Below are 19,831 nucleotides of genomic sequence, written 5' to 3'. Positions count from 1 at the left end.
TGATAGATTATTGAATATGAAGTTTTTGTTTTTTTTTTTAAGTACTTTGTTATTGTAGAGAATATAAAATTTGTTTTTAAATTAAATTAAGACTTTTGATTAAATTAGTTTCAATATGTTTTAGACAACATTTAAAGAAAATACATTTTCTATATTAACTCAACTTCAAGATCATATTTATAATTTAAATTTTTTAATTATATGTCTTTACATAGACCTTTACTGTAATTACTTGTAATTACATCGGATTTGATTTCCGTTTGAATTTGGCCTAATATAAAGCAATTTCCACTTCTATTGTCACTATTGAATTGTACATCAACTATGCAGGTACGCACTGTTAATTATACTAACTTCAATTATCTTGTAAATTCTCTTCATATTTACCTAGGTATATTTAGTTTTCTGTATCCTGAGCTGCCTGGCAATCAGTTGCTTGAGTGCACCACAGTGGCCAGGTTATGGATCCGGAGGTTATGGCTTAGCTCCTTGGGGTGGATATGGGAACTATGCATCTTCTTCTGCCAGTGCCAGTGCCACAGCCAGCAGTGGCAGCTTTGGCTATGGACATGGACATCGTAATCCTGGATATGGTATTGGCTGGCCAGGTTATGGCGGGGGATTGGGAGGAGGATATGGAGGGGGCTACCATCAACAATACAATCATTATCAGTACAATCGATACGGCCAGTATGGCTATGGATACCCATTTGGCTATGGCAAATAAGCCAACACATGCATGTGTCTATGTTGTTAACCGCTGGAAATTTATGCTTTTATTTTTGTCTGATTTCTATTTGTCGGACTTTGCGTTTTGAAGGTCAATAAACTAAAATACCCAAATGGAGGAGATGATTCACTTGGTTTGCTGTCTACAATTTGTATAACTCAAATAAGACGAGATATTCAAATTTTATATTTTTAACAGTTGATCCTGAACTCTTTTAAAATACTTAGCACGTTTGATAAATAGGAAATAAAACTTTTTAAAAGTCACATCCGAGCCGAATCCCTAATTTGTGGGTTTATTTAAGTCAAGTCTGAGACTGGAAATACCCCAAATTGTATTGGCCATTCATACCTTTAAACAGTTAACAGAATCACCAGCTCCCACTATTTAGAGTTTTGTGCCATATGTGATATTTTTTTTCCTGAGTATCATTGCTCCTATTTAACTTAAAAACCAGAAATTTTCAGGGTCAATTTGTATGCATGAGACAAAGATGCCGGCCAGCTGCCAGATGAAGTTCACACAGCAACAACAACAGCCACAACAGAAACCACAACAAAGGTAAAACGAGATCTGGCTAAGAGGCGATTGCATAAGGGCAATGAAAATAAAAAAATCTCACAAGAGAGATAAAAAGTGATCGCTCGTCGCGATGTCGCTTCAATTGCAGACTTGCCGTGGTCCATGCAGGCATCATAGTCATAGATAAATCAGCGAAAAAATATTTGAACTTGAAGGCATTACCAAATTAAACAATAAAAGTACAATAATAAAATACTTATATTAACGAGGCCATTAAATTTCAAGCCCAGTCAATAATCAAATCAATAAAAAGCGGATATCAAAACTTGTAAAACTTTATTTAAAATGCAAATCATTGTGAGTAACTAACTGTTTTAAGTGTGTTTCAAATAGTTTATCAATGGGCAAGCTAATATAATGCTAAATAAATTTTTGAGTAAATTTATAGCTCATGTATATTAACAAACGCTTAAGTAAATACACAAAGTATTAAGCAAACAAAATATATAAAGTTAAAAATTTAATAATATCCTCTGCAAGGGTATATAGTACAATATAAAATATTTTGTGATAAACATAAATTTTGGTTATGTATTTTTTTAAAAGTTATGAAAACTGTTTACTTAAATTGTATAAACATGATCACATGATTATCGCCCATAGTCATAGTCCACTTTCATTTTATTAGGTATAGTTAACTATGACCTTAAGTAGACACTTAACAAATGGATTTTAATTTTACAACAAAATCTTTTTGTGCCAAAAGTAATACAATATATTTGATATTTGTTTAATTTTTAACCTATCCACAATTCTACTCACATTTCCTATAGCGTCCACATCAATTGATTATATTGCTGGGCATCTGTCTTGTGTTCCTGCTCCAAGATGCCAATGCCGGAAAACTAAAGCTCCTTGCCTTCAAGGGTCCCCATGCTGGTTTTGTGAAGTTGAAGGTGCGATCGCCTAAACTGTTGGGACTTAAGCATGGCTTAGTTGGCGGAGGATTGGGTGGTGGATTAGGTGGCGGTTTCGGCGCTGGATTCGGTGGTGGTGTAAACGTCGGTGGAGGCTTCGGCGGGTTTGGCGGCCACAGCAGCGGCTATGAGCACCACGAAGAACATCACGAGAGTCACTACAGCAGCGGTGGCAGTTACGGAGGTGGAAGCTTTGGTGGAGGCGGCTTCGGTGGAGGCGGTTTCGGAGGTGGCGGACTGTGGGGCAAATAAGTTAAAGTCCTATCTGATAACCTACATATGTCAAACCATAGACTTCTTGCCATTAGCATCATTATATAATTGTTATTTAGTTTTAAGTTCATGTCATAATAAAATTTCACTTAGTATCTTTATTCATAAAATGGTATTAACAAAATCTTAATTCCAATTCGAAAATACTCGACCTAATTTTCGGCTATAAGAAACTTTCAAATGTTGCTTGCAACTGAACTTTGAAATAGCCATAAAATAGCTAAGCTGCCAACAGCGGCCTCATGTCACTTTAAAAATGTGTTCACTTCTTTTTCGCTAGATGGCGTAACTACTTTGTAAATATTAGGTAAAAACAAGCGAAACATAGATGGCGCCATAATCGAACTGCTGTTAATAGATGATAAGACGAAAACATTTAGTACGTTTCCGTAGTGTAGTGGTTATCACGTGTGCTTCACACGCACAAGGTCCCCGGTTCGAACCCGGGCGGGAACAGACTTTTACAGTTTTTTGTTTTTATTTATTTTTTCTATTTAGCTATGTAATTTAGTTAATATAATACATAAAATAACATTCAACTAAAATTAATTTTAGCGGCGTCTGAATGCGCCACCGAAGCCACCCAAGCCTCCTAATCCGCCGCCAAAGCCGCCACCATATGCACCTCCAAATGCTCCTCCATATGATGAATAGCTTTCATATCCACCAAATCCACCGCCATACCCTCCGCCATAGCCACCAAAGCCGCCCCCACCGTAGCCCCCACCGAAGCCACCCTTCCAACCGTGTTTGAAAGGCTTAGCAAATGGAACTGCAACCGGCACCGGGTGAGGCACAGCAACTGGAACTGGCACGGGCTGTGGCACTGGTACCGGCTGAGGAACAGGAATTGGTTGTGCCACAGGATACGGCAATGGATAGCCAACTCCATAGCCACCTCCAAACTTTTTGCCACCGCCAAAGCCATGTGCCTGGCTAAAGGCAACGCAGAGCAGCATCATCAGTGCCCTGATGGATCCCTGAAACTGCACATCTTAACAGGGACAAAATGTAACGTTGGTTTTAGAACTTACCGTGTTTAGCTTCATGATGTAGCGATCTTCTAATCATCGAGAGATGCGAGTTGTCACTTTTATAGCAAACTTTGTCACTTCCTGTATTTCCTTTTTGTAAATAGTTCAAAGAACTTTTAGAAATAATATTGAAGCTAGATTAACCAGTTTATGACTTGTCAAAGCTATAAATATTTCGTTTGGCTTAGTTAGTCGCTGCGACTAACGATAAAAGTTTAACAAATTGTGTGAAAAGCATTGAAAGCGTTCAATCGCGAGTTTAAGGTCGTCATCTAGTTCCGGGCCTACATATGTGGGCGTATAGTCTGAGAACTTAATATATAAGCTAAAGCTTCTTCAAATTAAACAAACAGTCAAGATCAAAACAAAATACAAACATGATGAAAATTAGTTGCTCTGTAAGAATCCTTAATCGATGGCCTGACTTAAGTAATGTCTCATCAATTATTTTACAGCTGTTAGTGCTGACACTCCTTGGCAGCAGCTACGCTCAATATCAATATCCAGGAGCAGGTGCAGCAGGAACTGGTGCTGGAACTGCTGGACTTGGTGCTTCTGCTTCCTCTGCTGGCTCAGCTGGTGGTGTCGATAATCGCATTCTGGGTCTCAATGGACTTCTTGGTGGAGCTGGTGGTGGAGGTGGCGGCGGACCCTTTGGTGGCTTGTTCAGCAATCTCTTGGGTGGATTTCTAGGTGGTGGCAACAATGCACGCCCAGCTTTCGGGCAAAGCTATCCATCTCCATTGCCAGTGCCGTCATATGGAGGCGGTTACCCAGGAGGTTATGGTGGTTATGGTGGTTATGGAGGATATGGGGGCGCTCTTGGTACTGGCTACGCGGGCGCCTACCCAGGCAATTTCGGTGGCGGCTATGGTCCTGGCTATGGCAACTACTATGGCTGAACTATTCCTTGGCACTGCAAAGGACTACCTAAGTATTATTTAATTGAATTACGCATGTTATCAATTTGTAGTTATAGTTTTGTTGACCATTAAAAATACTCCAAATACACAATCAAAATCCAGAGCGTTTTGCTTTTTGACAGTTTGCCAAGTGTTTACCACAAGGGGATGTAGCTCAGATGGTAGAGCGCTCGCTTAGCATGTGAGAGGTACGGGGATCGATGCCCCGCATCTCCAGAAATATGTAAATTTTTTGCACTTTTGTATAAAATAATTACTTTTAAAATGGTTTTGTTTACCGCATTGTTATTAAATTTAAGACTATAAATGACAGCTAATATCAATTCGCATTTTAAGTTAAAAAAATGACAGTGGTGAGTGTAAATATGTTAACGGCTCAACAATAGGCATGCGGCTCAATGGTCTAGGGGTATGATTCTCGCTTTGGGTGCGAGAGGTCCCGGGTTCAAATCCCGGTTGAGCCCTGTGTATTTGTTTTTGTTGTTTTTTTAATTTTAAATATAAAAACAGTTTTCTTCTAATACTTTTATTTAAAATGCACTTTACCGATGAATTAACTGAGTAATTAAATTAATTTTAAAAAAATAAAAAAAGTAATTTCAAACTGGAGATGCGGGGCATCGATCCCCGTACCTCTCACATGCTAAGCGAGCGCTCTACCATCTGAGCTACATCCCCGTTGTGGCCTATCGCAGCTGTTGAGTCTTTTGTCAAGCGCGTGGTACATTGGCATTAGTGATATAAACAAGTTTTCTTCTGTTTATAAATATTTGAATACAAGCTATTTTTTATGTGCGGGCAGATTATTGAGAATATTTTTATGAATTATAAATTAACTAAATACTTTTAGATTTACTTGTAAGTTTTTAATTCTGAGTTCATTCATCACAATTCGTTGCCATTTGCCGGACGGCTGCTTTAAAACTCGATAAGGAGTGAATGAAGGGTCGTTGGCAGCCCGACAACTTGAATAAACTTATGCATTTAATTTCCGTTTCCGGTCAATGAAAGTTACCTAAAAGAAAGCAAAACAACAACACCTGCTGAGCATGTGGACTTCGAACCTGGACATTAACTCTTACCACTTTCATGCTTCCATTGTTGTCATAGTACAAACACAAATAAACGTGCGGGCAATTGCATATGGAGAAGAGGAGCGAAATAACTGGAGAAATTGCTGCTGGATATGGATGCGGTCCCATTCCGTAACCAATTGCTCATCAGCCGTTACTATCTGGACTTTCACACTTGTGTTTATACAACTGTCACTCGCTTGGCGTTCTCGTATTTGTTTGGACACGCCCCTCTTCGTCTTTTTGCCCATCGTGGAGCTCTATTATTATTTTCACAAGTTATATAAAAATAATAACAGAACTGGACTGAAGCTGGAAGTGGGGCGTTGAGCTGACCGAAGCCGGGCGAGCCAGCCATGGCCATCCATTATGCTGGCGGGCATTTATTTGCCAAACAATTCAACAGCGTGTTGGGTCTACGTCTGCTCCTTGGACAGATTCAACCACTTCATCAGCATCCAGTATCCTGCATCAGCTTCAGCATCGGCATCGGTATCCAGCTATGTCTGGAGCTATCTTATGGTTTATGATGGAATCAAAACAAATGCCAGCGTTTCACTTGCTTCTGATGAGTTTGTTTATGCAGATTGGTTTGGAGTTTTTCGGCGTTAATGGATAAATGTTCACATGTGTGTATGTATGCATATAAGTATGTATGCATACATACATATTTACACTCTGAAAGTTCTTCTTCTCAGCACTTTTGCCCTCATTTCCATACACATTTTTACACATAACCCTTTTAGAGCACTGTTAAAATTGGGTCTTAGCAGCTCGAAGATTAAGTTTGTAACAAGAAAAGATTATTTTTGTCTAACAAATAACAAATTGCTAGTAAATTTATTAAAAATTTTATTAGAAATCTGAAACTAATGCAAATAAAGTTAGTTTGTATGCGGATCAGTGCGTATTAATAAAAAAAATATATTATTAAATATATTTGAAAATCTGAAACTTTCAAAGATGTTGCTTATTGATCAATTGTATTATTACAAATAGTGAAATTTATTTGTATTTGCTGTATTTATAAGAGTATTTCAGTTTCATTATTACCTCTTTTAAGTTGATTTTCTTGTGCGTTTTCGGTTTGCTTTTTTGTTGCACGCTTTTCAATTAAAATTGTATTGTTTTCTTTTACTTTGTCTGCTGTGTTTACTTAGGCGATGCTGCTTAGCCAAGGGCGCAGGACAACGGGCTTGGGCCACAACCAGGAACAGGAATTGCTCCAGATCCGAATCCAAAACTGCCTCCGCTGGCGCTCGCTTGAGGCGATGACGTTGCCGGTGGCAGCATGGGCGGAGGCAGTGGGGGAAGCTGAGGTGGTGGTAGTTGAGGGCGAGGAGGAGGAGGAGGGGGAATCAAAGGTTGGAGCTGCTGCGCTGGACCAAAGAAACCAGGACCATAAGGGGAAATGGAGCCAGAGCTGGCACTATTCTGATCCGTCTGATAGATGTAAACATTACTGTTACCCTGTGCTTGTTGTTGTTGCTGCTGTTGTAGAGGCGTGGCATAGTAGGTGGGATAGAACCCAGGCTGCGGTCCAATAACAGCCGGATTACACCCAAAGGACGGACAGTTGTAATATCCATTGATGGGAAAGACAGCGCCAGCATAGAGAGGAGCAGGATTATGAAAAGCCAACCAACGATCGCGCCAGCGTCTAAATAAGGTGCCCAGAAAGAAGAACGAACGTCCATCATAATGCTCCTGTGGCACTTCCTCCTCATCCTGTTGCAAGTCCGCACAGCTGATCGCCGAGAAAAGCAGCGTCAGCCAAAGAATCTGCTAATGAATTGGCTATCAACTTGTTGCTAATCTACTGTTTATAACTTACAAGTGTAGACATTTTGACAACTGCACTCTTTGAAGTCTCCTAGTGAACTGCTCCCAGACGACTCCAGATGTGCCTCAATCGGAGGCACTTCATAAGATGAGTTAAATGAGCCCTGTAATTAAATCGGAGTAGCCGTTGCTTCAGCTCTTGCAGCTTTCATAAATTATAATAATTGCCGCAGCGATGCGTGCAACATGTTGCAAAACCTTTACATGTTACTTGAAGTTGCAACTGTAACTGACAAAAGCGACCTTTTTACTTATCATAAACGGTACCACTTAAATAGAAATTTATAAACAGATAACTGTAATAAATAAAGTTTAATGTAAATAAAAATCACTCAAATTAATTTTTTAATTATAATTTTAATTTGAAAACTTAATTATCTGGAGAAATTCAAAACTTTAAGTTCACACAAAGTTCGTTGCAAAGACTTGTTTTAAGAGAAAAATTTAAAGAAATAATAATAAATCAAAATAAAAAATAAAGAAAATCTTGTTCAAGAAAAAGTACAAAAATGTAAAACTTAAAAATCTTTTGATATTCAAAGGTAAGGTAAGGTAAGTAAGGAATTTACTTAAACAACACTTTCAATATTGTTATCTTAAAAAGTAGAAATACATATAAATAAGCAGTAAGAAATTATGCGTTTATTTAAATACAAATTTATAAAAATGTATTAAAATGTAATAATATAAAAGTAGAAATGTGAAAAATAAAAAAGTGGCAGTATTAAAAATGTTGAATTGATGTTGTATTTGTTGCAGATATTGGATCAAATTCAATAACATAATTCTAAACTTCTTCTTATGATATCGCTATGATTTCACATAAGTCTTTTCCAAGTTTTCTCAGCTATCTGAAGTTCTTTATGCTTTTCAGTTGACACTCCAAAGAAGGTTTAAAGTTCGATTTTTTCAGTTTCTCAGCTTGCAGCACGTGCCAGCCATTATTCATTAATAAAAAACAACAAGAATAAAAAAACCTTGACTTTTGTTGGCTGATTCTGTTGGCCGCTTCAAAAAGCAGGCTAAAGGCAACAACAATGTTTTGAGTTATGAGCACTGCGTGCCAGGTGTACTAAAAGCAGTTCAAGGAAGACCCAACACAAAAAAGGTCGAAGATGAGAATACCCTATAAATAGTCTTATTTCTTAATGTAATTATATCACCTTTGTAAGCGGTATTCGCTGCCTTTTAAATTATTAAAAAAATAAACAATTTTAAGCTTTACATTGATTTATCATACCTCACGCATGTTTCTTCGTTACGGGGCATTAAACAGGTGACAACAATCAGTTGAATATTGTATCCTGTGTCTGGCAAAACAAAAACAAAACCAAATGCTGTGAAAATTCACGCGCCGATGAAAATTTCGCACGTTTTTATGGCTCTGACCCCGGGGGCGAATCTGAGAAATGGTTTCATAGATTAGCTGCTGCCCCAAAACACATGAAGCAACTTTGATTTTGGCGGTTACTTTCACATTTAATTAAAAAAATATGCAAAGTCAACAGAAAACTAAAACGAAATTTCCTCACTTCCTCCCTCTCTATCGCTAACTATTTTTCTCTCGCCCTTGTTGCAGAGAACTTTTCATAAACTTTGTTGCCATAAAAACAATAAAAACCGCAATCCTCCCCAAACTTTGCCATTGTTATCGAAATAAGCAGCCAAAACTCAAACGGACAATGGTCGAGCGTCCTTTTTTACGACAAAGCTAAATCCGGCGGAACCACATAAATTATGTTAATGCTTATGGTATGTACACGCCCACCATGTGTGTGGGCAGACTGTAAGTCCTGTCCAGGATAATCACAAAAATACACAGCAACACGACATTGTGTGCCCAAATGACATTTGTTTAGTCCTCTGACCATGTGGAATCTCCACTTGCTCCTAACTCCTCACTCCTTACGCCCGATGTCCGATAGTTTTTGTCCTCAATTGAGAAAATTGCTGACAATTGCTAAAAACTATTTGGTTTGAGTTTTGCTAGTGGACATTGCTTAAGTTGAAGCTGCAGACTACAAGGACTGCAGGCGTGGCAATTACATACAGCATCTGTCAGTGGAGTATTTTAGTCAGTGTTGTAAATGATATATGCACAGTTGTGAAGGCACAACAATTGAGCTTATTGCATAGTGTAAATGGGAAGATGCTCAAGATTAAATACCCTTACGCACATATGATATTCGCAAAAACGAACAAGTGTATGCTTTATTTTGACATATTATCATAGCACATGTAAGGAAAGTACATTAACTTAGTCTCACTGACTTATCTTAACTAAAAGACTGGTTACAGATAGAAGGACGCATTTAGAGTTCTTCACCTTGAAAATACTTTCCTGGTATTCGTTTATTTTACAATCACAAATAATTAAAAATAAAAGTTCAATATAAACATGTAATCAAAAAATACTTAAAAAATTCCCATACATCAGCTAAGTTTTTATATTGCAAATATTTCTTTATTTCCGGATAGTTTTATGATATCAAAGATTAACATATACATATGGAGATGAGTGTAAGTAGTGAGCTATTCAAATCATTCAAGTTAACACAGCCAGTTGGCTAAAGTCAAATAATAATGCTCATGAGGAAATTAGAAAAGGACATTGCTGTATCCGACAAATAAAGGACGACACAGCAACCACATAAAAGGAAGGACATTGGAAATTAAATCCATAAAAATGATTATACGATATGGCTGGCATACTTATACATATAACTACGGGTACATAAAAGCATTGTGGACATTGTCAGAAGTTGAGGTTTACATATTATTTTAACCGTTGTGCTGATTATGTGGGATCTTTCCCCAACTGGAAATTATCTGGCTTGTGCGTTTGAGTATAAAAAGTAAAGATAAGCCAACGACAGCGAATAAATCGAAACAAATAAAGTTTCGACTGCGACTGTTGGCTAATTGCAGCCCACGTCCCCCAGAGAAATAATTGAAAGGACGTTGACGACGATATGTGATACATTTGCAAAGCAAATGGATGGTCTCTTGCCTCCCCCAACTGACCACTCAATACGAGTATCCATGCAACATGCTGTCGATATGTTCGACATGTTCGATATGTTCGTCGTTCAACGCCGTCGGCTTCCGTTATGCAATGCTGCCTCTGCGAGGAGAGGACAATTGCAGGTGGCAATTTTTGCGTGTGGAATGGTGTGTGTGGGTTGACATAAACGATACATGTTGATGTCTATAAAGGCGAATCCGTTGCCAATGCATGTTTATGGCATGCAAACTTTCTGTCAGCTGTCATCAGTGCAGACGCATAAAAGCAAAATGAAATTGTCGCTGACAGCTGGAGTTCAGCAACAGCTAATCCAATATTCGTTATGCTTACTTTACATTTCTAAAATGCACAAAAAAAAAATAAAAACTTCTATGTTGACACAACATCACAAATGCTATGCGAAGGCCCCGGCGAGATTCGAACTCACGATCTCCTGTTTACTAGACAGGCGCTTTAACCAACTAAGCCACGGCGCCAGTTGTAGGGCCGGCGGAAACTACAAAACTTTTTTAATAATTAGATCTGAATATGTTCTGAGTTTGTGTTCTTACAATTTCTATTTTTATATTTATTTCAAAGATATTATATTTATTGTTGTTTCTTTATTGAATTGCTGTTGCAATTTATTTTTTTTTTAACAAAATAATTTCATAATATAAGAAAGATTTCGATAAAATATTTAATTAATATGTATCAAGCTTGTATTACAGACATGTTGACCCCTAGTAATTAATAAAATAATAATCATAAATAAAATGTCATAATACAATTTGATTTGCAGAACCAGATAAATTGCTAAAACATATTAAAGAAATATTTTTAAAACGCAAAATAAAAAAGCATCACGTTACCACATCAGTAGCGTAGGCCCCGGCGAGATTCGAACTCACGATCTCCTGTTTACTAGACAGGCGCTTTAACCAACTAAGCCACGGCGCCAATTGCGCGGCGAGTGCTTAAACAACTATAAATGATTCCAGGCATGAAAATTAAGAAAGAAATGTGGATATTATAAAATTGAAGATATATTTAGTTAATTTCACCATAGTATTTCTTAATATACAAAAAAATATATGTATTATAGCATATAAAAATAAACTAAGTAAATAAAAAAAAACACAATATATATACACGTGTGTATATTGTTTGAAGATTTTATATGTTCATATGTTGATCTAACAATGAGTAAGCACTTATATCGGTTTATCTTTATTACCCCCCTTATGTATTTTAGCAGGGGACTTTTCGATGTCTTTAATTAACTTAAGTGAGTTTCATACGAGTGGTTTTCTTGTATTGGGAAGCACACTCTTACATATATTTATGAGTTAATATATGCATTGCATTACTCAAAGCTTTGTCAGATTGTTGACGGGAATGTACCCATATTGTGATTTGAGAGGTATTTAAACCGGATCACAGCACTAGCAACCATCAGAACAGAAATCGTTGTTTCAGCATCAACAGCAACCAAAGAAATAGAATTGCAATGGATTGTCATTCAAGCGGAGACCCAAAGACCGGAGCAGCATCTGTCAGGTGCGGAGTGATGACTGGAGATGAGCAGGCAAATGCACGGGCCGGAGTCTTTGCAACGACCAACAGCAGTGCAGGACCCGTCACAAAAGGCGTGTATGGAGCAGTAAATGCGTAAGTGTAATATATTAAACTCGATAATACTAGAAATTGGATTAACACGAAATATAATTAACAGCGATGGCCATAGTCTCTCCTTGCAACATGGACACACGCAAGGATTTGGTAGCAGCACAACTGTCGCAGCACAGGCCAATCTATTCCAGAACCAACAAGCAGCCTTGAATGCCACCGCTCACCACACTCACACACGCACCCACGATCAATTTGGAGGTGGACTCAATTTGCAGACCGCTGGTGGCCATTCAGCTGCACTGGGAGTCAATCATATACCACAGTTCAATATGACGACCATGCAGGCCAGTGGGCGAGCCAACCTATTGACATCTCCCAGTGGCAATCTCAATTTGGATGCCACAGCAAATGCTGCACGCCACATGAGCGGTCCATTTAGAGGCAAATCCGATTTTGGCGGTGGACTCAACTTGAATTATAAATTTTAACAAGATGTAATGAAATTATATAAAAATAATTACATGTATTAACCAAATTAATCAATAAAAATGAAAGAAATTCGTTATTAAATCAATCTCTTGAAAATATTTGAATACATCTTTAGAAAATGGAATAATGTATCTAATAGTCAGGGAATTTTGACAACTTAAAAAATGTATAATCGTAGATGAGGTCTGCGGGGAAACATTTCTGAAACAAGTATACATTAATTTGTTGACTTATTTAATAATAATAATTTCTAAATCAAACTTTACCATCCAACATAGTAATCGCAAAGTAAATTGAATATACTTATACTATTAATCTAATAGTGTAAAGAACAGAACATCTAAAACAACTTGTACTGTATAAAATCGACATGGTGATATGAGTATAATTTTGAATCCGTGACGCGTCAATTTGTGGTTCCCCAACCATTTGCAATATTCTAGTACCGTCTTCTGTCTATTGCTTACTCTCAATGTGCCCCAGCGCAACGTTAAGTGCCATAAAAATAATTCAAAATAAATTGCTTTACATAAAAATTGGTTCGCATTTTAGGCAAAGGGAAAATGGGCAACTGTTCTATAAGGTGTATAATTTGGCCATAATAATGCGCATCATGAAAACTCAACAGAAATACACACATACCCACACAAGCATTCACAAAGACTGGCTAGGTTATTAATTTCAGCATCGGATTTAGCCCCAGTCGCCGTCGTAATACATAAATAACATCGTTTTATACGAAATACTTTGCATATTTTCAGGCGCCATACAACTAAGCCATAAAAATGACACGATTTTGTAGACGGTAAAGTCAAGAAGCCTGTCGAGTCATGTCAGCTGGGGATTCTTGTCTAAGCGAAAGGTAAATTTTCACTCTGATTGGCCGCAATGAAAGATGCCACGTCAATATTATTGGCCAAGTAGGATTGGTGAGTCTACAGAATAAATGCCCTGTAATGATATCTAATCCTGCTAATAATCGGCTTGGCACTTTGAACAGACAACGACTTGGTTATGCAAATGCCTCAACTTCAAGGTAAATACGTTCTAAGCACCTTTCCATTAACTGAGAAATGAAGTGAAAATATATTATATATTTTCTTCAATTTTAAATAAATGCTTTCTATCTATAAGTTGTCTTTGAATTCCACTTCAATTCTAAAGTAATATCCCTTAGATTTTACAGTAAAAACACAGTTGTTGTTAAAAATACGAAATATGAAGCTAAATTTCGTTTTTTTTCTTATCAGCTTCCTAAATAACGTAAGTACCTGGCTTGATTTATAAATTTTTCATGTATTCTCATGAACCTTTTAACAGATAATGATCCTAAGGATTGTTAATGCAGCTCCCGCGAACAGATTTGAAACTTCAGCTGAACTAGATGAGAACTCGAACTTCCCGGAGACTTCTAATGCAAACATTTCAAAAGATGAAAAGGAATTCAGTGATGATCTGCAAGTTGCGGAAAATAGACAACAGCATGTGAAGAGTATTCAAATGTTTGATAAACCTTTTCACCGTGGAAATTCTTTAGACATAAAAACAAAGAAAAACACTGCAAAGATAAGTAATAGTAAGAATATGAATGTGAAATTTCCCGTTCCCAAGGCAGGTAATTAAAATAGTGAATTTAACAATAAAAATAATTGAATATTTAATATTAAAAATATTAAATTCATTAATACACACCATTAAAGCTTCAATAGATCCACAACCAAGGAGAAAACCAGGTAATTTTACTAAAATAGTAGACATTTTAACAACACTAACATTTGGATTTAAAGGCAACGTCGAACTGACCATTTCAATACCGAGATTCAATACCGATATAATGGGCAACTGGGTATATAATCCCTGGGGCGCTACCTTTGGCGACCTTTTTCGGGATACCCGCTTCAATTTCGGGGGACACTACACAATACCAAGGATGTATGTCGATTCGATGCCTTGGACTAATTACTATCCAAATAAGTACGTCTTACTATCTATATTTCAATCAATTCAGATACATCTGATTTATTAAAATTAATTTATTTAATGTAGAGAAAAATTAAGCACAGTGTGTGTTGGAAAAACTTCACCCTATAATGAGCCCCCGGTTATGAATTGGATAACTCCCCATATGTATAGTAAAATTCGAAATATTAAATTTATGAAAGACCTCCGACGAAGTCTATATGACGAGGGCCATCCCGATGAGTGTCATACCTCAAAATATGTTACATTTTTGGGCTATATAAACTGCGCGATATTACGTAATCAGAGGATGGAGTACTTGATTCCCTATTATCCGAGGCACCAAAATATACCCGCTAACTATGAATAATAAAACTAATTAAAATCATACGATGTATAAATGCATAACTGATGATAATAATTCTGTGTGTGGGATTGTACTTAAAAAAAAATGTAAACAATTGTAGATTAGTTTTTAAACGAGTTTTTAAATTTAGATGAGGGCTAATGAGACTAATGTCAAATTGTGGTCTCAACCATACAACTCAGGTTTTTTTTCATCTTCGCATATTCTAGTTGGTTATTAGTAGATCTGTCCTGCAATATATTATTAAAAATGTGTGTGCTGTTAAATTTAAAAAAAAATTGATTGTTTTATATCACTATGTTCTATAAAAATATATTGCATGTTCAGAAATTGTTGCATCGATGTTAATCAATGTTTTTACATCACTTGCTTCTGGTGCCGATCAATCTAACAATGGTTAGATGGTTAGCATGTGATATTCGAGTCATTTTGTCAGCTATAAAAGCTCGTCAAAAGTGTAAATCCAACTGTACTTATTTGAATTCGAGAACTTTAGTATAATGGTTTTAGTGTCAATTGTCTCAGGAATACTTATGTATCTGTGTGTTAGCTGTTTTGCAAAGGTAAGTTCATTCAAAAGGAATATTTCATATTAAATTTCGTCCTTACAACAGCGAACTTGGAACTATGAACTTCTTTCTGTAAACGCTACATCATCTGATGAAAATCTTGTGGTTATTAGCCTACAAGTTGATCGACTCTCATTCAGTGAATCGAGTCTTTCGGGAATATTGGATGTGAAATTCGCTGCCGATGACACAACTTTAGTAAGTTAGGCTAAGTTAATAACCTAAGTTAATAAATTATATTTTAATTTAAAACAGATTGGCATGCACGTTTTAAGTGCCGTCAGCGGCAGAGAAGAGGACTATCATGAGCTGCCTTACAGTATTCCAAAGCAAACTTTAACACAATGCATTAATACTTATTACAAGGATTTGACCTATGCAAATTTTCGTCAATGCTCGAATTTGCCGCAATTTGAAGGGAAATTTGTGCCACCATTCCCAATGAATACATATACGTTTCATCATTGTCTGCTCACTGGCGAGGGATTTCCCGATATTTTACCTCTGGGATACTATAAAGTGTTGGTAGAATTTAGTGGACCAGTTGAGATCAAAGTTGTCATTATTGGAAGGCTGACAGCAAAATATGTTTGATTGAATCGACAACTGTTCTGTTTGAAAGTTACGCAATAAGTTTTCTTTAAATTTCACTTTAGTTTTGGATATGTATTCCCAAGTTTTTAGCACAACAGCAAAATACACACACATTTCAAGGATCTAAGAGAATAATATTATAAAACTTAATAAAATTATAAAAATATTAATTATAATAAAAGATTTATTAAATGCATGAATTTCCTACTTTGAAACCAATATAGATTTATTTTTAATGTAGCGGTTCAAATATTTATGGAATTTTGGCTGATAGGATAAAGGTCTTTAGACATTTCATGACAAAGTTATAATATCCAATGCAAGAGTATAACAAGGAATAGTTCTATCAAATTGCTCCCCACCAATGTCTTTTCCAGAAATGAGATATGTATATCCACCACTTTTTGTTATACACTCAAGCAAACAACCATTTCCGTGGCAACCTTTTGGCTAACAACCAAAGTTGGCTCAAAGTAAGCATGATACGAATGTGATTACTTGAAACAAATAATACGAGTATTTAACTCGTTCCTGTGAATTGAAAAACAGAACAAATGGATTTCACGTATTGTGAATTCCCCAGCACCGTGTCCATTGACACCTTCCAGGCCTATTTCAATCCCAAGGATGTCAAACTGCCCAAAGTCAACAGTAAATCATTGAACCAAATCCAAACCGAACCAACCAGCGAATGCCAAGTAAATGAAGCGAAAAGTCTGCGACATCTTGTACTCGATGCCATCGTGAGCAATTGGAGCGGTAAGGAGTATCGAATTGAGATGAGAATTATTTGACTATTGAAGATATTGTTGCCAGAGTTGCCGCTATACCGTCGGCTGCGACGACGAGAGGACCGTAACTATATACTCAGTCAGCTTGATACGCAGTTGCCGCTGCAGTTGCTCAGCTCTCACATCCGGGATGATTTCTTCTGGAGACGCTGCTATGAGTTGCGTTGGCGTTTGGCGCCCTTGCAGGCTCGGGGCATGGAAAGGCGATGGATTAACATTTACATGGAGCGACATGTGCAGGAGTTTATTGAAAATATGCAAACCGGCGACTACGAACAGGATGGCAATGTGCAGACCGCCTTGGACATCTGTGCGGCATACATAAATCAATTGGAGATAAATCTCCTTCAGCCCGCACCATCCGACAGTGAGAGCAATGGTAAGTACATCTGTCAAGAATGATCCTTGAATACCCTTCACTACAGTAACAATAAATGAAATGTATTTAAATGAGCATGAGTTTTAGCACAAAAAATATATTTGTATATTAAAATTATGATCTGCCTTGAGTAATGCATCACGATCTGATAATATACACAAAAGCTTATCAAGAAACGATTTTAAATCTTGATTATTTTATATAATAGATTTATTTATTTTAATAGCTCGTCGCATGTTACTTAAAGCTATTTCGTGAAGTGTTAAAATTAACTTTAACTAAATTTAAAATAATTTTGTTGCTTAAGCTGCTTATATATTTAGCTTAAAAATTAATAAATAAAAAAAAAAATTAAAAAATAGCGTATAGCCAGAGGAGGAATAATAAGAACAGATGATACACTAAGCTGGGCACAGGGTATCTAACAGTCGAGCACTCTCGACAAAGGCGTTTTTATTTATTCTATAATATATCTTACAAGACTTTGTAATTATGCTAGCAATACTTTTACGAAATTATCTGCTTAAAGTAGGGTATAATGAGTCAACCTCACCACAGATCACATTCCGCTTGATTACCTGCTGAGCAATCTGCCGGACTTACGGCGACTGCGGCTGAGCTACAGTACGAAGACGGCGGGCATCAATTACCAAAAAGGCTGCAATCAGTTAACAACACGAGACATTCTACTCTTGGCTAAGGGACTTAGCCAATGTCATGAGTTGCGTAAGTTTTGGTAAGCGGACTACCATAAAATATATTGACTTGGTCTAAAGACTTTTCGTTGTTATCTAAGCCTACATAATACAAAACTCGCAGCATATCAGTTGAAATTTTTGGCTCACAGCCTGGACAAGGGATGTCACCACTTGAAGGAGTTATCATTGCTGCATTGTGCCGTGGGAGATGCTGGCATACGCAGCTTTCTCGAGACTTGTGGCAAGGAGTCCTTCTCAACACTGACTGTGCTGGATCTAACCAACAACAAAATCAGTGGGCTAACAATTAAATTTAAATAATAAATGTATTAATTGTGTTATTTAAATGCAGCTGAGGAAGGCGCCTACACACTCAGTTGTACCTTGAGGCACGTGCCCCTGCAACGTCTTGTGCTGCGTTTGAATCCCATTCAAAGTGATGGCGCCGCTGCCATTTTTCATACTCTGCAAGTGATGCCGATTCGGGAACTTAATCTGGGCAGCTGTGGCATCAGTGAAACCATCACTAAGCTCTTCATGATGTTAATATGCCAGCACAAAACATTGTACAACATTGATCTATCCAATAACTGTCTGGGCGAGGTGAGTTCTAATAGTTATTCAGAGCCAGTTTGTAATTGGGATATTTTCCATTTATTATTCTCTTTGATAGGACTTTGGCAAGCATCTGCTTAAGGTAATTCATTGCAATAAGATTCTGGAAGAATTGGATCTACGTAATACGGGCCTTTCCCTAGGCATGCGTCGCAAGTTTCGTGAGTTTCTTCTGAAGAATGCGGAACGCAAGAGACACGAAGCCTTTAAGCAACAACAACGCAACAAATTCAAGGCTATAGTCAAGATATAAATATTCTCGTTCATTGCGTGAATCATTTTATTATATTTATTTTTAAAAGCGTATATACAATATTAATAAATGAAACGTATTTTTAAAAAAAAAAAACTTTTAAAGTTAGTGTAATTTAAAACTAATTTAATTATTTATAATACTTAAAATATATTCTTAATCAGCCTGATGAAATTAAAATTTCTGGCAACAGTCCATCTATTTATATAAATGATTAAAATACGCAAGCATTTTCCTCTACATTTTATATAGTCTCTTTCAGCATTTTTTCTGTATCTTTGACACTTTTTGTAAAAACTATTAGCAGCACCTACATTAAACATACGAGAAACAATAAAATGTAGCTAAAGTAATACAAGGAGTGTAGCTGGAAGCGTGAAACTCCATCGGGAAACTTTCATTAACCCTCGACCTTGTTGACTTAGTCGAACAAAAACAATGCTAACCCCAACCAAATGCCAAACACCCAAGACCCAAACACATTTAACACTCAAGCAGCCTTTTTCTAATGGCTTTTGGCCAGCAACAACAACGAAAACAATAACTAAAGCAACAGCCAAAACAACAACATCAAACTAAGTGGCGCTCAGCGAAATACTTGAAAACAAGTGGTGAAAAAAGGTAAAAAGTTGTTGAAAAAATAAATAAAAAGAAAATTCTATTGACTGTTTTTGTTGCAGTTGTTATTGTTTTTGCTATTTTTTGGTTAAAAGTGTAAAAAATGTTTTTGCTTTGTTAATGGTTAATGGGTCTCCTCAAAGTAATCGCCTGGCCATTAATTAGAATAATTTTCATAATTTTTCTGATTAGTTTCACACAGTTAAAAATGTTTAAATTCCCAATTCTGATACTCTTAGTTTGATTTGTCAAAAATTTTTTAGGATATCAATCAAAATATATGAATTTAGATAGCTATAATATTTAGAAGAACTTTAAAACACGTTCAAAACAAATCTTTGACTTTTTTTTACATACGTTATATAGTAAATGCCAGACAGTAGGCATTTTTCTTGTTATTTTTCAATTAAAATCAAGTTGTGTTTTTGTCTGCGGCAGCTTTTATTAATTTCTTTTAATTTTGTTTTGACCATTTTGTGTTTATTTAGG

General features: G+C 36.6%; 8 protein-coding genes and 6 non-coding genes across 14 annotated transcripts; 9 read left to right on the top strand and 5 right to left on the bottom strand.

Annotated features, from left to right (window-relative positions):
• Positions 1-324: 324 nt before the first annotated feature.
• LOC117792455 (keratin-associated protein 16-3) lies at positions 325-727 on the top strand. The gene is made up of 2 exons (XM_034632610.1): positions 325-330; positions 392-727. Exons 1-2 carry the CDS (start codon positions 325-327, stop codon positions 725-727), a joined length of 342 nt encoding a protein of 113 aa, XP_034488501.1.
• A 719-nt stretch (positions 728-1,446) lies between these two features.
• LOC117791675 (pupal cuticle protein Edg-91) lies at positions 1,447-2,568 on the top strand. Its single transcript, XM_034631488.1, has 2 exons — positions 1,447-1,609; positions 2,086-2,568. The coding sequence occupies exons 1-2, from the start codon at positions 1,598-1,600 to the stop codon at positions 2,479-2,481; spliced, it is 408 nt and encodes a 135-aa protein (XP_034487379.1). The 5' UTR covers positions 1,447-1,597; the 3' UTR covers positions 2,482-2,568.
• A 317-nt stretch (positions 2,569-2,885) lies between these two features.
• Trnav-cac lies at positions 2,886-2,958 on the top strand. The gene has a single exon. It is a non-coding gene; the product is annotated as a tRNA-Val (tRNA).
• A 49-nt stretch (positions 2,959-3,007) lies between these two features.
• LOC117791889 (keratin, type II cytoskeletal 3) lies at positions 3,008-3,552 on the bottom strand. Its single transcript, XM_034631803.1, has 2 exons — positions 3,537-3,552; positions 3,008-3,482 (listed from the first exon to the last, which is right to left on the bottom strand). The coding sequence occupies exons 1-2, from the start codon at positions 3,549-3,551 to the stop codon at positions 3,054-3,056; spliced, it is 444 nt and encodes a 147-aa protein (XP_034487694.1). The 5' UTR covers position 3,552; the 3' UTR covers positions 3,008-3,053.
• Positions 3,553-3,870: 318 nt separating this feature from the next.
• Positions 3,871-4,556, top strand: LOC117791878 (glycine-rich protein 5). Its single transcript, XM_034631792.1, has 2 exons — positions 3,871-3,934; positions 3,992-4,556. The coding sequence occupies exons 1-2, from the start codon at positions 3,914-3,916 to the stop codon at positions 4,436-4,438; spliced, it is 468 nt and encodes a 155-aa protein (XP_034487683.1). The 5' UTR covers positions 3,871-3,913; the 3' UTR covers positions 4,439-4,556.
• A 46-nt stretch (positions 4,557-4,602) lies between these two features.
• On the top strand, positions 4,603-4,675 carry Trnaa-agc. The gene has a single exon. It is a non-coding gene; the product is annotated as a tRNA-Ala (tRNA).
• A 176-nt stretch (positions 4,676-4,851) lies between these two features.
• Trnap-ugg lies at positions 4,852-4,923 on the top strand. Its single transcript has one exon. It is a non-coding gene; the product is annotated as a tRNA-Pro (tRNA).
• Positions 4,924-5,064: 141 nt separating this feature from the next.
• Trnaa-agc lies at positions 5,065-5,137 on the bottom strand. The gene has a single exon. It is a non-coding gene; the product is annotated as a tRNA-Ala (tRNA).
• A 1,721-nt stretch (positions 5,138-6,858) lies between these two features.
• Positions 6,859-7,378, bottom strand: LOC117792454 (the record flags this gene model as incomplete). Its single annotated transcript, XM_034632609.1, has 2 exons — positions 7,367-7,378; positions 6,859-7,314 (listed from the first exon to the last, which is right to left on the bottom strand). Coding segments are annotated over exons 1-2 (468 nt in total), but the record flags the coding sequence as incomplete, so codon positions are not given.
• Positions 7,379-10,801: 3,423 nt separating this feature from the next.
• Trnat-agu lies at positions 10,802-10,875 on the bottom strand. The gene has a single exon. It is a non-coding gene; the product is annotated as a tRNA-Thr (tRNA).
• Positions 10,876-11,264: 389 nt separating this feature from the next.
• Trnat-agu lies at positions 11,265-11,338 on the bottom strand. The gene has a single exon. It is a non-coding gene; the product is annotated as a tRNA-Thr (tRNA).
• A 502-nt stretch (positions 11,339-11,840) lies between these two features.
• Positions 11,841-12,549, top strand: LOC117790872 (attacin-A). The gene is made up of 2 exons (XM_034630479.1): positions 11,841-12,049; positions 12,114-12,549. The coding sequence occupies exons 1-2, from the start codon at positions 11,889-11,891 to the stop codon at positions 12,496-12,498; spliced, it is 546 nt and encodes a 181-aa protein (XP_034486370.1). The 5' UTR covers positions 11,841-11,888; the 3' UTR covers positions 12,499-12,549.
• A 1,179-nt stretch (positions 12,550-13,728) lies between these two features.
• On the top strand, positions 13,729-14,889 carry LOC117791047. The gene is made up of 5 exons (XM_034630675.1): positions 13,729-13,762; positions 13,820-14,114; positions 14,200-14,232; positions 14,287-14,473; positions 14,546-14,889. Exons 2-5 carry the CDS (start codon positions 13,823-13,825, stop codon positions 14,826-14,828), a joined length of 795 nt encoding a protein of 264 aa, XP_034486566.1. The 5' UTR covers positions 13,729-13,762; positions 13,820-13,822; the 3' UTR covers positions 14,829-14,889.
• A 1,653-nt stretch (positions 14,890-16,542) lies between these two features.
• LOC117791538 (dynein regulatory complex subunit 5) lies at positions 16,543-18,724 on the top strand. Its single transcript, XM_034631326.1, has 6 exons — positions 16,543-16,747; positions 16,805-17,158; positions 17,717-17,894; positions 17,955-18,151; positions 18,209-18,459; positions 18,530-18,724. The coding sequence occupies exons 1-6, from the start codon at positions 16,543-16,545 to the stop codon at positions 18,722-18,724; spliced, it is 1,380 nt and encodes a 459-aa protein (XP_034487217.1).
• Positions 18,725-19,831: the final 1,107 nt, after the last annotated feature.

Source organism: Drosophila innubila (genome assembly GCF_004354385.1).
Source record: "Drosophila innubila isolate TH190305 chromosome 3R unlocalized genomic scaffold, UK_Dinn_1.0 2_E_3R, whole genome shotgun sequence".
Lineage (NCBI taxonomy): Eukaryota > Metazoa > Arthropoda > Insecta > Diptera > Drosophilidae > Drosophila > Drosophila innubila.
This window is presented reverse-complemented; position numbering and strand designations above follow the sequence as displayed.